The sequence below is a fragment of the Cyprinus carpio genome, chromosome B20 (genome assembly GCF_018340385.1).
Source record: "Cyprinus carpio isolate SPL01 chromosome B20, ASM1834038v1, whole genome shotgun sequence".
NCBI classification, from domain to species: domain Eukaryota; kingdom Metazoa; phylum Chordata; class Actinopteri; order Cypriniformes; family Cyprinidae; genus Cyprinus; species Cyprinus carpio.
Window position 1 is genome coordinate 19,704,389 of NC_056616.1, and position 15,311 is coordinate 19,719,699.

At 39.8% G+C, this 15,311-nt stretch overlaps 1 protein-coding gene across 1 annotated transcript; it reads left to right on the forward strand.

Annotated features, from left to right (window-relative positions):
- Window positions 1–775: 775 nt before the first annotated feature.
- On the forward strand, window positions 776–13,771 carry LOC109051885 (influenza virus NS1A-binding protein homolog A). The gene is made up of 15 exons (XM_019069377.2): window positions 776–975; window positions 5,572–5,837; window positions 6,077–6,201; window positions 6,606–6,775; window positions 6,886–6,961; window positions 7,042–7,215; window positions 7,305–7,430; window positions 9,427–9,534; window positions 10,936–11,062; window positions 11,150–11,377; window positions 11,462–11,583; window positions 11,665–11,791; window positions 11,976–12,107; window positions 12,269–12,442; window positions 12,517–13,771. The coding sequence occupies exons 3-15, from the start codon at window positions 6,091–6,093 to the stop codon at window positions 12,771–12,773; spliced, it is 1,932 nt and encodes a 643-aa protein (XP_018924922.1). The 5' UTR covers window positions 776–975; window positions 5,572–5,837; window positions 6,077–6,090; the 3' UTR covers window positions 12,774–13,771.
- The last annotated feature ends 1,540 nt before the right edge of the window (window positions 13,772–15,311 follow it).

Here is a 15,311-nt window from a genome sequence, read left to right on the forward strand (position 1 = left end):
AATATAGGTTATGTTAAAAAGAATCCAAGGCCCCTATGAAGTGATGGCCTAGTGGACCACGCCCCTCTGTTGGAGAACCACTATTTAAGAATGACAAAATGCCTAAAGCAAATGAGATAAATGCAGTGAAAAAAGTTTCAACCCAGACTAGTTTTACAAGCAGTTCTCCCCTGACTCCAGGGCCTGTACTCACCTCACCTGTACCTCACAGTCCATCGCTACTTTTCTTTTTATTGCAAGTAAAAACCATTAACTTCAACAATTAAGTACAAAATTGGATGGCATTATGGATACAGAAATAATATATAAAATAAATAAGAATACATACAGTAGATAAAACAGAAATACGTCAAGATTACGTAACATTCAGCAGATCTTTATACAGTTTCAGAAATTTAACACTTTTTTTAGTATTGATATTTTCTAGTGTTATAATTAGGTAGTTCAAATCACCAAGAAAATGATGTAGTTTTGGGAATGTTTAAGAAAATTTACATTTATGAATATAATATTTTCCCTATAAAATAAAAACATTTTCTATATATTCTATGTTATGTTTACAATGAGAAAAATAACAAAATATATCACACATAGTTAAATCAATGTCTACATTGGATTTTGAAGAAAATAATTTTGACACGTCAGACCAAAATTGCTTAACAAGGGGGCATTTCATAAAAAGATGATCAATAGACCCAATACTGAAATTACAATTCAAATGCAGCACGTCGGTACTTTTCCGCAGGCGGAGCTTCAACTTTACGTCACACGCGATTCAGCCCCGTGGCTTTTGTTAAGCGCGTGCTTCAGCATCGCTGTCAAAGCTCGCTTACCAATCTAACAGTCTCGAGACCCGGAACGACAGGGTTGTGCGGACGCAGAAACGTGCTATATCTTTTGCTTTTGCAATCCACAACCAACAGCTCTGAATTGACCTTAAATATGTCTACTATCGTCTACAGTCAAACAGATCAGGTAAGAATCAAGCTTATCAGCATTGTGTGAAGATTCACGGCGCCTACGTGTTTCCTTTATTCATTATTTTTAAAGATTATTTGCTTGTACGTTGCTATTTTGTATCACACGTATTGTTACACTTGTATGTACTCGCGCGACTGCCATATGGTGCATTGTAATCTGCTCTGCATGTCTCTTCCGTCTCTTCATAAACGCATGCGTTGCTCTCATCAGAAGAAGAACCACTCGCTTGAGTTTAACGTTTGCAGTGCGCAGCAAACCATGATTTTGTAAATGTTTAATTTAGTTGGATTTTTCTATTTGTACGTTGTACATTTGTTTCACACGTATGAAAATAATGTACATTTAAAATAAGTCTGTAACGAAGCACTGATTATTAAATAAATAATCGCTTATTATTAGTAAAGAATAATTAACGAAATAAAAAATATACAAAATAAACATGGGGTTTTACAGTTACAGCAACTGTATTGTCACCATTTGGCATTTATAGTATTGTAAGGGTTTAAATATTGAACATTCAGCATTCACTGTTCAGGCAGTTCATTTGTCCCAGACTACAGACATGTAGTTTTTCCCGTTTCATAATAAAATGGGCTTCATACACTTACAAATCTAACGTTAGCTGCTTTTCCCTCTAAAATTTGATTGTGCTGTTGTCTTGATTTGTGTGCGTACAAGGCAAATATTTTTCTATTCTTAAAATCAAATAATTATTCAGTATTTCGCCGTTAAATAGAACCGTAAATGCCGACCAAGGTATAAATGTAATAACAGATAAATGAAATCAGGACGGTACAGTTGTCAAGGTTAAAAAAGAGTGACTAGTGTGGATCATAGAAAGCAGTGCTCGTATATTCGGACGCAGAATGTACATTTTACCTCATCGTTGATCTTTTGTGAGGAAGATGGAAGAATAACGACCAGGTCCTACTGACCCAGTTTTGGTTTTTATCGTAGACTTGGACGAGGGGCTCAGAAACGTTTTGGGCTCTGTATGATGCAAGTGTGCGGGAAATACGAGGCGTTTTAATGGACACTTCTTGTAGCCAATTGTATAATGCATGCTGGCCTATCAGGTTTCGTAAATTTAGTGAGGGCGTATCCCATAGAAATGTGTCCCTTCATGGTTGATCGTTTGCTTCGATCGATATTTGATTGAATGCACCATATGGTCTCATACCTTCCATCTCATATCTAATAATTGTACAGTTTAAATTATTTAAACATTTTTTTTTTTTGCTTATTTTTTCTCTACATGTGTCCTCTCTTCATACATGAAAATACCTGCAAACATTTCCAAAACCTAACATTGTGTGCACTCTCCCACAGTACATCTTATTTACTGTGGTTTTGCACAGAAAATATCTAGTCATATCATATTTCACAATCCCATTTGCATGTCACAGGAAGCAGCAGTTTCACTTCTTGCAAATCCTTTTCCGTTCCTATCTCCACATCTGCCTATGGATGACCTAATTGTCACCGCAGTGCTTCATTTGTAAGGGAAATGAATGCAGCAAATCCTGTGCTCCTTAAACTCAGACCTTTGCTTGTGTATTTTGATAGATTCTTAAGAGTTAAGATGCTATTTTTTGTATAGATATATTTCTTTTTAGATAATTTCTTAGCTATTTAACTGCCTTTCCTCTGTTGCAAGTTGTGGTTAATGTGAATCACTGGGAGACATTTTCTGTGACGGCCACTGTGAATATAATCTGTGTTCTGTCTCTTTCCCTTTCAAACATTCTTTCCATACGTGGTGAACGATTATTCAATTTTTCCAGCCTGTTCTTATGCGTGAGCTCAGCCGGTGGCTCGGTTAGCTCAATGTTTAAATTGTGTTCTCCTATTAACCTTTTCCCATAAAGGTTAGCATTTCATTAGAGAGGGGCAAAGATAAAAACCAAGAAGCCGAGATAAAAACAGCAGCTTTGTTGTCCTTTGCTCTCCGAATGTAATCTATTAATTCACAAAGCAGTTAAAAAATAGAATCTATAAAAAAAGTACTGAACTATAATTATTATGATGGAGTAGTCATAATAATGTGTGTCCTTTCCATCTTTGTAATTAGGAGTTTAAATTACATAAGCTCTTCTGCTGCCTGAGGATTTATGGAAAGAATAGCAGTGTTTTTATTTTGTTTGTTTTTTAGTTTAGGCCGAGAGAGAATAAATCACTGATTTTGCCAGGTGTTATGTAACCCCTGGAAATGCAGTTCAGATTTTAGTTAACATCTGAATATGATTTTATGATATAAATTTTCGGCATGCTTTTTCCACAGCCTCTCATGGTCTTGCACAGCCGTTTGACCATAATGTTATTTCTGTAGTTGCACATCCACTTCCCTTCCTACACATTTTATGCACATTCACTGTTGTGCAAGCCATTCATGAGCTTAAAGGTACATCAGGTGATTTCTCAACTCCATAAAAGACGTATGTTATTATTTTATACATCCAGGGCCATTATTTAAAATCATTATTATATGTAAAGCATGGCATTAACAACGCCAAGGTCTTGATTCCTGGTAAAATTTGCCATGAATAGCTTTGCATAGAAAAATCAGGCAAATATCTAAATGTTAGCAAGCCTGTGTGTTTCTGACGCTGACTAATGTAGTTCACCTTTTTCTCAGAGCTGGAGGAGATCCCAGAGAGAAAGCGTGACTTGCAAGAAAGGGGTCTTATGACGGAGACCATTATAATTGCAAATGCTGCTTGTTGTCATGGGGTAGACTTAGAGCAGTTTGAACTATATACAAATGCATGCAAGGAACACAATTTTATTTTTTTGTATGGCCTTAAGCGATGCATTAAGTTGTTGCTAAATCTGGGTTATCTGTTGAGTACTTCTGCAGAGTCAATTGAACAACTGTTGCTGTGTATTTGAGCCCATCCTCCTCTTTCTCTCTCGCCTCGTTGTCTGTCCCACGCTTACCGACTGAGCATGATGTTTGCTGCATGCCAGAGGGGGCCAAAAAGATTATATGCACAGAACAGTCTTTCAGAGTGTTTTCTGCCACCACACATTTCAGTATCTGCCCACCTTTTTGTCTTTCCACCCTTGACTCTGTCAGTAATTTTGTGAGGATGCTGTGGTTCCTGCTTCACAATGAACGGATTCGTGAGTCCGTCTGAAGCTGCAAAGTCACCATAGGCTTTATCTGCTGTCTGACCCATAAATGCCTTGGTTTAAAGTATCAGTCCCCAGTTCCACTCCAAGTGGACCAACGGCTCTCAGATTAAGGTCACTAGTTTGAAACTGGACAGTTCAGACTTATCATTGAGTGGAAATGACATGACGCTGTTTTTGTCCTAAAATATGTGTCAAGGTCATTGCATAAAATATCAGATAATGTGACTTTTTAATGACAAGACAAAGTTAATTCAGGTTTTAAAATGAGGTGTGACTCCAAAAAACTTTGCATGTATTAAATGTTTTTAAATTAAATTTAAACCTTTCTTCAAAATAAGTTTAAGATTTTTTTTTTTTACTTTTATTTAAAAGTTTTTTAAAGATATTTTCTTTGACTTGTTTTTTTTTTTTTTTTTTTTAAGGAGGAAAGAGTTTGGATTAACTTTATATGTGAGATTTAGTGGAATAAACTCCAGTGTAGACAGTTGAAACAGGAAGAGCATTAGAGAGAGCTCACATAAAAAGCATAATTCAGTGCTTCCGTGGTCTTTTTACTTTTTTCTAGTGCTTGAAAGTGTTTCTCCAATGCCACTTATCTTCAAGAGGAAGCATCCCTATGATGAGGTAAATAAAGGCTTAGCATTTTCCGATTGCTGTTTTCAATAATCAACCCCTGAGGAGGATAGAGCAAGAGAGGATGAGCAGATTATCCAAAGGCCTGGTTGGAGCATTTGCGTTGATGGAGGCTGGAATGGATAAAAGGACATGAGTGGAAAAATACTAGCAGGTTTTCATGTAAAACATGAGGATTCCACATAATGGAGCTCATTTGTTTTTCACTTCTGCATTTTTCCATCCCCACACAGCTGTAGCCACATCACTGTGGGAATGTGATAAATCCATCAAAATTCCTGACTAAGTACATTTTTTGGCTGTGTGACCATCCTCCACCCCTAAAAGTTGACCTTCTGCTAGCTAAAAGGGGTTTGAAAGACCTGTGGAGCATTCCGGAAGCATGTGGGTGTGGTAGAGCCATGTGGTTAATGGGGGAGAAGATTGGGAGATTCTGTGTTGGTGTTGAAGAAACAGTCTGACCAAGAGAAGGGTTAACGGAGGGTCGGAAAAGCATGTCCTGAGATTTAGGCAGCTTCTTGAATAAAGTCTGTATGAGACCGATTCTATCCGGATTAATTTGAACTGTCTGCAGCAGGAGTTACGGCTGATCCCGAATAAGGCACGTGTTTAACTCCATGAAAGCGATCAGTAGCGTAAAGCTGGGTCAGTCTGTGATCGGCAGCGCTTCTGCCCTTGGGCAACATGTGAACCTTTAATTTCTGTTAGTTCATTCCAAATCAGTATTAGATGATGTGGCTATTGAAGTGCTAGTAATTGCCATTGATGTGATCAGTGTTCCTGAGATCAGTCATCACAACCCCTTGTTTATTTGTTTTGCAGGTTATAATGCACAATCAGCACAGAAAAGGTTTGAGTCTATAGCCAACGGGACACGCGAGGACTTGATTGCAGTCACTCTAAGCCTGACAGTTTGAGTCACCTCTGACCCCCTGCCGTGCCCACTGGTTGCCTGGCATTGCCTTTTCCATCCACTTCGTAGTGAAGGAAGACCTAGGCACTCCCATTCCTGGTTCTACTTCACTCGTGCCTTTTTACGGCTTTCCCAAGTAAACTATCTCTCCCAGACGTACATCATTCAGTATTAGGTAAGCGCATGACTTATACATGAGGCTGACTGTTATGTGTGCACAATAGGATGGATTTAAACTGATTATAGATTCTGACAACTTTTTAGCCAGCAGCTAAAATGAGTTATACATTGTATTTCATGTGCAGATGTGTGTGTGGGTGATGTGTTTATGTAAGATATGCAGTGTGGGATAGATATTTTGAGGTAAAATCCTAAAATTGACTTAAGCATGTTATTGTTTCACTTTTCGCAAAGGCATAATTTCCAAAATGATTCCCAACGGATATTTGATTTTTGAGGACGAAAGTTTCCTGGATTCTACCGTGGCCAAGATGAACGCCCTTAGAAAGAACGGCCAGTTCTGTGATGTGAGACTACAGGTAACACACCCTTTTTAAACCTTATTATTCTCCGTGTCATTATGAGATGGCTGAAACATGACTCAGGGATGAGGGTGTTTCATTATACGTGGGTCCTGGATCTTTGAATGGCCTTTAGCCGTATGTCGTTCATTAACAAACAAAGCCAAACCTTCTGTGTTTAGAATATGTGCAAAGACTGAATAGGAGGTTTAACATTATCCGCAGAAATTTTATAGTTAATTCTCAAGATTATTTTCTTTCGATTCAAAAAATACTTTGATGACATTTGAATGACCGTGCACCATATCTGAAAATCCTGATTTATTGTAGGTAATACCAGTTAGTAAATTAAATCGAAATGGAGCCTAATTCTTTGTTACAGTGTAATAACAGGCTTAACCTTTGTCCTTATGCTTCTTCAGGTGTGTGGACATGAATTGATGGCTCATCGGGCAGTACTGGCTTGTTGCAGTCCATATCTGTTTGAAATCTTTAACAGCGACCTGGAACCTCATGGTGTCTCTCATGTGAAATTTGAGGATCTGGACCCTGAGGCTGTGGAGATCCTTCTTAACTATGCTTACACTGCCCAGTAAGAGACTCACAATGTGCAATCAACCAGTTCGAGCCATTATACGGCACTTATTCTACCATATTAACGGCTTTCCAATGTTTTCTGATATCTGTTGTTACTCTCTGCAGGTTGAAGGCAGATAAAGAGCTGGTTAAGGAGGTTTACTCTGCAGCCAAACGGCTCAAAATGGACAGAGTGAAGCAGGTCGGTTAATCAAGCATGTGTTTTTGTGACCGTTTTACTTGAGATGAAGCTCTAACCAAGTCTTTTGTACTTTCTCCCAGATCTGTGGCGACTATCTTCTCTCCAAGATGGATTCCCAGAGCGCCATCTCCTATCGCAATTTTGCCAGCTGCATGGGAGATGGCCGTCTGCTGGGCAAGATCGACAGCTATATCCAGGAGCATCTTCTGGACGTGTCTGAGCAAGAGGATTTCCTCAAGCTGCCACGCCTTAAGGTGAGCTGACCTTTGCCTTTTTAGGTCATGTACTATTCTTTATTGCGCTCTTGTGCTAAATATACGTTCTCTTTTGGTCTGGTTTATAGTTGGAGGTGATGCTGGAGGATAACTTGAGCTTGCCTAGTAATGGCAAGCTGTACTCCAAGGTGATTGGCTGGGTGCAACGCAGCCTGTGGGAAAATGGCGAACCCCTGGAGCGACTGATGGAGGAGGTGAGCACTGCGCTCCACTGTGAGCTCCTCTCTCCCTTCCCTACCTTCTTCCCCCTCGTAATTCATCCCATTCACAGATTTAACAGGTCACACCAGCCATCTTAATGGTAGAGGTTGGTTGGGTTTATTCTCTCTGCCTTCCATATATATATTTTTTTTTTGTTTCCTCTCCCCCTTCATACTCAAATCACCCCGGGCCTTAAAGAATATACATTTAGGTACAGAACGGGGCTGTTACACCCTCCGCAAAGGCGAATGGGTAGTCCAGGTGAGCCAAACTAAAAGCCTCCTGAATGCTCAGTGCTGTGCAGTAACTGCAGCTACTCTGTCTGCTCGCAGAGAGTGACATGACATGTTGCCGTCCCAATGACATCTCTCTTTTCTCTAAGCAGGTGTGTGAGTGTTTGAGTGAGTGTGCTTGCTCTGGGAACCAGCACTAACAGTTCTTCCTCCCCACTGATTTATCTCTCCTTAGGTTTATTAGAGCAAACATCAGCAGGATTCTCACAAGACTGAAGAAGCCAAGACTGGGTCCCTCCAGGGTAATGAGTCAGTGAATGAAAGAAAATAACAAAAGAACGAGAGGGAGCTGTGGCGAAACGAGCACTAGGCTCCTGCCTCTTAAACAGACGCACTCACCAACAGTACACAGTACATTAAAAATGACACTTCAGATGTCCGAGTACCACCACGTTGAACACTTCAAAACATTCACAGTTTAAGTCAACCTACTGTAACTCACATATGCATGCGAAGTGAATCAAAGCATGTCACACAGTTGTTCATGCACACACTTACAGTACGAAATATTCAAATGATTGGCACACAAATATGGATGCTTTATGCCACAAAGGCATTTAACATTACATACACAGTATACACCGGAATACTGATTAAGTACGAATGAAAGAAAAGGAACAGAGCCATCGACTTCATTAAAGGTTTAATGATGGCAACTACAGTAAGTTTCAACCTAAAGGAAGTGGGAACTGAGTGCAGCTTAGAGGGATGTCCTGAAGTTTCTCTCAGTTCCTAGTTCCTTTTAATCTGCTTTTGGACACATTCCCAGCAGGGATGGTCACAGGAAGTGACAGCAGCAGTTAGTCATGGAAACATGAAACATTACTTTTTTTTCTCATTTAAAAACAAATAACAGTAAACTATAAAACACTACTATAGCTATAGACAAATGGCCTCTTTTTATTTCAGCAGTACCTACTGGTCCTGTTCACTTGGCATCAACACTGTACACAGTTGGTCAAGGGCAGCTTACAATTTTTACTTCAGATACTTTCTCATTGTGCAAGACACTTAAAACATTGAAGCAACCATGCTTTTACCATTTTATGTCCTTAATATATCTGCAAGTACCCATAGACAAATACATAGAAATGCTGTAATGTTGATGCACTTCTTTTTTTTTTCTCTCTTTTTTTTTTGTCCAATTTTAGTGGAATTGTTTTCAGTTATTTGAACTGAATTTTCTATTATATTCGGTTTAGAAAAACCTTTAAGCTTGAAGACAATCCAAGATTTTTTTCTAAATGAAGCACTCATTTTTGAGCTGTGTAAGTTGAATACAGCTAACCAGTGTTGTACTGGAGTTTATGTGATGACGTCTGACTTGACTAACCCCCTCAGCTGAGAGGATGGATGACAGCCGAACATGCACCGATGGAGCTTGTTTGTCTATTTCCTTCTGCAAACTTTTTGACAAATGAAGGTTCCCAAGATGCTTTGTGGCAAACAGTATTGTGATCCACATTCTGCTGTTTTCAGTGCAATGGAAAGTCCAGAAGATCTTTGGAAATGCTCCTGAAATCACAACAACACTGTTCTTATTCTTTAAGAAGCTTTTTTTACCAGCATCTTGCAGCGAACAACTGCTGTGGCCCTTCCCTTCTTAACTTTCCTTCTTCCCCTGACCCACCTAGTTGGGTGCTCTGTTGTCATGGAGACAGCCACATGGGTTCTGTTGTTGCTGTGTGTTTTGCAGGTGCAAACGCTGTACTATTCGGCCGATCACAAGCTGCTCGATGGGAGCCTGCTTGACGGGCAGGCTGAGGTGTTCGGCACTGAGGATGACCACATCCAGTTTGTGCAGGTACACAACCAGCGCCGAGCTCTTCTCAGGCTGGACCGCAGCAGGCCCATAGCGAACACAAGATTTAATGCTAGCAGAGGAGCTTCTTTGTTGTGCTGGGCTGTTGAGTCTGAGCGTTTTGAGCTAGAGCGATCACGAAGTGTGCGTGATGAGTGTGTGGATTGGGTTTTAGTGCTGCTTATAGTGTGGCTTTACTTTGGGATTAGATTAAAGTAGATATAAGGTTTAAAGAATAGTCCAAGGTTCAGTACAAGCTCATTTGAAAGCATCTATTTTGTGCTGTGGTTTATCACAAAAATTAATTTCCATATGTCCTTTCTTTAAAAAAAAAAAAAAAGCAAAAATCGGAATTACAGTAAGGCATTTACGATAGAAGTAATTAATCTGTTATCTGTATATGTAAAATACTCACTGCTGCAATAGTATAGCCACAAAATATAAACAATATGCATGTTAACTGGATTCTAGTTTGAAAAAAAACTGCTTGCTAATCTTTCCTGTGTAATTTTATATCCAACTCTGATGCTATGACAACATAATGACTAAAATGACTTTAAAAGATTTAAGCCACTTTAAAGCTCATATAATACACATGCTTTAAAAGAAGAATTAATGTGAGACTTTTATAAAGTGAAATGTACAGCTCTATTACGTAATAGTGTAGCTAAACACCGCCTCCATGTAAGAAGATCAATGCAATTTACACATGTACTGTAGTGTAAATAAATAGAGGCGAATGCAGGACTATGCAGAAACTAAACAATAAAGATCACTCCGAATAAGACGCTGTGCAGTGCCAAGCTGTGGAAAAACACTCTTTGCATTGCTTGCTTTCTGATCCCAGTGTTAGGAAAGAGTGGATGAACTTTATTTTTAATGACGTTCCAGACCGTGTCCGTAAGAACTTGGCCCTTTGTACTCTTAATTTTACTGTGGATTCGTTTACAAACGAAGAACAATTTGACGCTGAATTTTTGAAAGATTGAAATTAATAGACGATGCTTCATCCACCACGCCTTTTCAAAGAGAGCGTTCTGATGAGCAGGACAGAAAATAGCATATTACTTCTAAATTATGTTTTATTTAATGTAAAAATTTTAAAAAGTTATAAGAAGACCTCAGAGAACAGTACGAAATATTTAAAAAGGCAGTTTATGACCCCTTTAAAAGAAAAAGAATCATAAGTCAAAATTATTTTTGTGGTATTCAGCATTATGCCACAATTGCTGTCTGTTGAGCTTAACTTGCATTGAACCCAGAATATTCCTTTAACCTGATGCAGGCCAATCATCTTTTAAGTTGTTAAGTCAGGCTTACACCTAGACGGGGTCTGGGACTGTGTGAGGTTGTGTGTATGTGGACCATGGGCTCGGAGTCTGTAGCTGCGCTGTGCCTTTGCAGAAGAAGCCCCCACGAGAGAATGTACACCGACAGCTGAGCACCAGCTCCTCTGGCAGCCTCTCCCCTGGATCCGCCAAACATTCCTGCAAGCAAGAGTGGAAATACATTGCTTCCGAGAAGACCACCAGTACGTGTGCACATTTGATGTCTTTAGATTGTCAAGACTTATCTGTAGTTCCTTAAAGTCACCCTCTTCCTCTTTCTCTCCCCACAGACAATACGTATCTGTGTCTGGCCGTGTTGAAAGGCGTGCTGTGCGTGATCTTTCTGCATGGGCGCAGCAGTCCCCAGGCCTCGCCCTCGGCCACACCTTGTCTGACCAAGAGCCTGAGTTTCGAGGGCCAGCCACTGGAAGAGGAACCCGACAAGCTGCTGGCACCTATGCACTATGCTCGCTCTGGCCTGGGCATTGCAGCTCTGAATGGCCGACTCATCGCCGCAGGTTAGTGGTCATCACAAAGTCCAAAGAAACCTGTAAAAGGCTCTCTTACTTCCATTAAGCAACTCTGTCTGATCCATTATTCAGGTGGCTACAATCGGGAGGAGTGCTTGAGGACTGTGGAATGTTATGACATGAAGACAGACAGCTGGAGTTTCATTGCTCCAATGAGGACTCCACGTGCTCGATTTCAGATGGCTGTGCTCATGGTGTGTACAGGGTCAAATGGGTGTTTAAAAAGTACAGCCTTCAAAAGCATGGTAAAAAAACGATTGTTTTAATCCAAACAGGGTCAGCTTTATGTGATGGGTGGGTCCAATGGCCATTCAGATGAACTAAGTTGTGGGGAGACGTACAACCCTAGTGCTGACGAGTGGACTCAAGTGCCAGAGCTCAGGACCAATCGTTGCAATGCAGGTAAAAACTTCACTTCTAGAATTTATAATTCCTGTTTCATTGGTTATTGGCCATAATGTATATAAATAAATATCAGTCTCAGTCAGAATGTGTGCATTCCTTTTAGATAGATATTGAATATGTCAATCCAACAAAGAGAATACGGTAGCTTCAGATTTATCACTGCTGGTTTGACTTTCCTCAGGTGTCTGCTCTCTGAACAACAAGTTGTATGTTGTTGGGGGATCAGATCCATGCGGACAGAAAGGTCTGAAGAACTGTGACGTTTTTGACCCTGTGAGCAAGGCCTGGACCAGCTGTGCCCCTTTAAACATCAGTAAGTCACGTTGACGTCAAAAAATATCCCTATAATTGCTTCCACAGGGGTTTTGGGCAATTAAAAGATCACAGCCTTAAGCGTACAGCGGGGATTACATTGATAAAAAGCCAGATGGATCTGCTGATACTGTTCTCAGTGTTATTTCTGTGCATCTACAGGGAGGCATCAGGCTGCCGTGTGCGAGTTGGATGGCTTCATGTACGTGATCGGAGGAGCAGAGTCTTGGAACTGTCTGAACAGTGTGGAATGCTACAATCCAGAAAACAACACTTGGACCCTTGTTGCCCCAATGAACATAGCTCGTAGAGGAGCTGGAGTGGCCGTCTATGAAGGTAAGTAAAGGACAAACACTGGGATACGAACATACAGCTTGTAGAAGGAGGTAACCGATGTTCGTCTCTCTCAGGTAAACTGTTTGTGGTGGGTGGCTTTGATGGCTCTCATGCCCTGTGTTGCGTTGAAATGTACGACCCCGCCCGCAATGAATGGAGGATGCTGGGGAGCATGAACTCGCCACGCAGCAATGCTGGTGCGGCCGTGCTCAGTGACATCATCTATGCCGTTGGTGGCTTTGATGGAAACGACTTCCTCAACTCTGTTGAGGCCTACAACCCTAAAACAGACGAGTGGAGTCCCTGTGCAGATGCCTTCACCAATTCCTAAGAGCCAGGGGTCAGGGAACCAATGGGGGTGGGGGGTTATCTCACTCAAACTAACAGGCTTAGTGACGTAATCGTGCTTTGTGATGTCCTGTGTGTATGTGGGAGATTGGATGGGTGGGTTTTTGAGGCGTGAGGCAGGGGGGTCCTCTTTACAGGAGTCACCCATGAGGCTGACTTTGTTTTTGTTTTTTTACAGTGTTTGGGAGGAGGTGGGTGGGGGTGGTCTGTTTGGGGTTGCAGAAAGCAACATTAAGCCTTTGCATATTGCATACTTTATTTTTGTTGTTGTATATATTGGTTCTTTTTTTTCCATTTTAAGAAGAATGCCAACATTTATTGCATACTGAGTGTACCTTTTTGAGTAGTTTTGAAATTCTCCTTTCTTTTTTGGCAAGTTGAAGACAGGATTGATTGGTTGAACCCATTGAGGAAGTGATGCAGGTTGAATGTTTGCTTTATAGGTTTATTTTTATTTTTTTGTTAGCTCACTTCATTTAAAGCTCCATGGTTATACAAAGCCTTATTTTACAAAACATTCAAACACATGGCTTTCCTTTTTGTATCATTAGCCATGACATAGGATTACTGTACCAATCTTTAAAGATGGCCTTTTTTATATTTTTGATACACTGCTAAGTAACCAATAAGTAGATGGATGAGCTAGTCGACGCACAACACCCATGAGGATATAAACTTTAATCAGTGCCAGTTTAGTAACCCTCACATGCGTATAATCGACCATGCTTCAGTGCTTCTGCTCAATAGATCTTTTGTTACTTTCTTTTGTTTGACTGATTTAAGCAAGTGAGATGATGCTCATTTCCTTCTCAATACCAACATTTTTAATATTTCCTGTGTTTAGCGTTTGGAAGCAACAAAAAATATTTTTGGCTCCATGGTTTTGTTTTTCTCAATAAACTTGATCGGGGGAGAAAATTCTGTACCACATTTGTTATGAACTGATATTTCCTTACTAATAAACCATTTCAACCTGTAAAAGTGTTGCTGTTTGTGTCTCTAGAAATGATGAATTCTGTCTTGTTTTGCACATTTTATCTCTAGATTTGAATTCTGGTGTGATTATATTAAATTTCATATTATTCTGGTGGATATATAACATCACTGTGCAGTTGATCAGTGAGTTTAGGATCAGATAAAGGGAAATAAGGCAAAAGAAGTTGTGAATTTACATTTCTTTCATTCTGTGCTATTAGCCATGATGTTGGATTACTGTATTTTATGGTCCATAGTTCAGTTTATTAACAGTCCATTTATTACACAGGTTGATTCTTGGCTTCTTATTCAAGAATCCTTCATTCTCAGTCCATTCACAAAAACTAACCTGTCTTAATCCCAGACAAATCGGGACAGTCGTGCTGGCAGGAAGTAGGCCAAAAACCACACAAGCACAAGGTCTTCGGGAGGGATTATAGGTATTCTCTGGCACCGAATACCCATTGGATTTAGGCCATGGTCATGAAGTTCCTACAATGACCTTCACTTTCCTGTAATTTCTACTGAGATAAAGAGGATTGATAAAGATGAGGAACTCAAACCATGTTAAATATAATAGAATATAATAATACCAAAAGAACTACACGCTACATGTGAGTTTTTGCATTCCACAGCTGCTTTTCCATTGGGGGTTTTTCTTTTTTTTTATATATATAAACATGTGCTAGCTGATCCTTTGAAGTTTGACCAATGCCCTCTTGACATTTGCTGCTTCTAAAAACGCGCGGCGCTAAAGTTACAATCATAATTTTGACTATTAAAAAACACGTCTCTAGATCTTGCAGTGTTTTTATTCCACTTTTAAACGCAAAACACATTCTGTGTGAATTCCCCTAACGTTCATGCGGCTGAATAACGCTTTCAATACGGTTACGTTCACACACAGTTCGGTCATTACTGGAGTGACAGACGTAACGTTATTCTATAACCAAACTCACGTCAGTACATTAAGGTCGCATTTTAAGCGAAATGGAACGTTCCTTTGAACTTTTTCCCGTTTTTTTGTAGTCTACGAGGAGGACCGTAAAAATGAACAGAATGAGGACAACTCCTTGTCTGTCACTCATAATACGCGGCACATGCGTCTAGCGCGTGTTGCAGGTTTAAATGTGTGGATTGGTGAATTTACCGAGACCCAAATAGGAGTTATCTGTCGCTTGTGGTTTTAAAAACGAGTCTAGAATTAAAAATACCGCAAAATAATTTAAATATTGTAAACTTGTCTTTTGACCTCAATGACCTATGAACACAGGCACAGCCTTTACCTTGCTAACGTCATTGAGCATTGGAGTAATCTCAAGAGGGACATCATCACTGTTCCCATAATCCCATAATGCCTCTCAATGTGTGATGTCACAGTGCTGCCTTACAAACCATAAACCCAGTTTAACATCGTTGGGTTTTATGTGACAAAAAAAGGACAAGTCATTGACAATCAAATATTTTATTCAAAATGCAAATAGATGTAAAGTAAAATAGAAATTATTTTTGAACTATTTACACTTTAATACAATTAAAACAATAT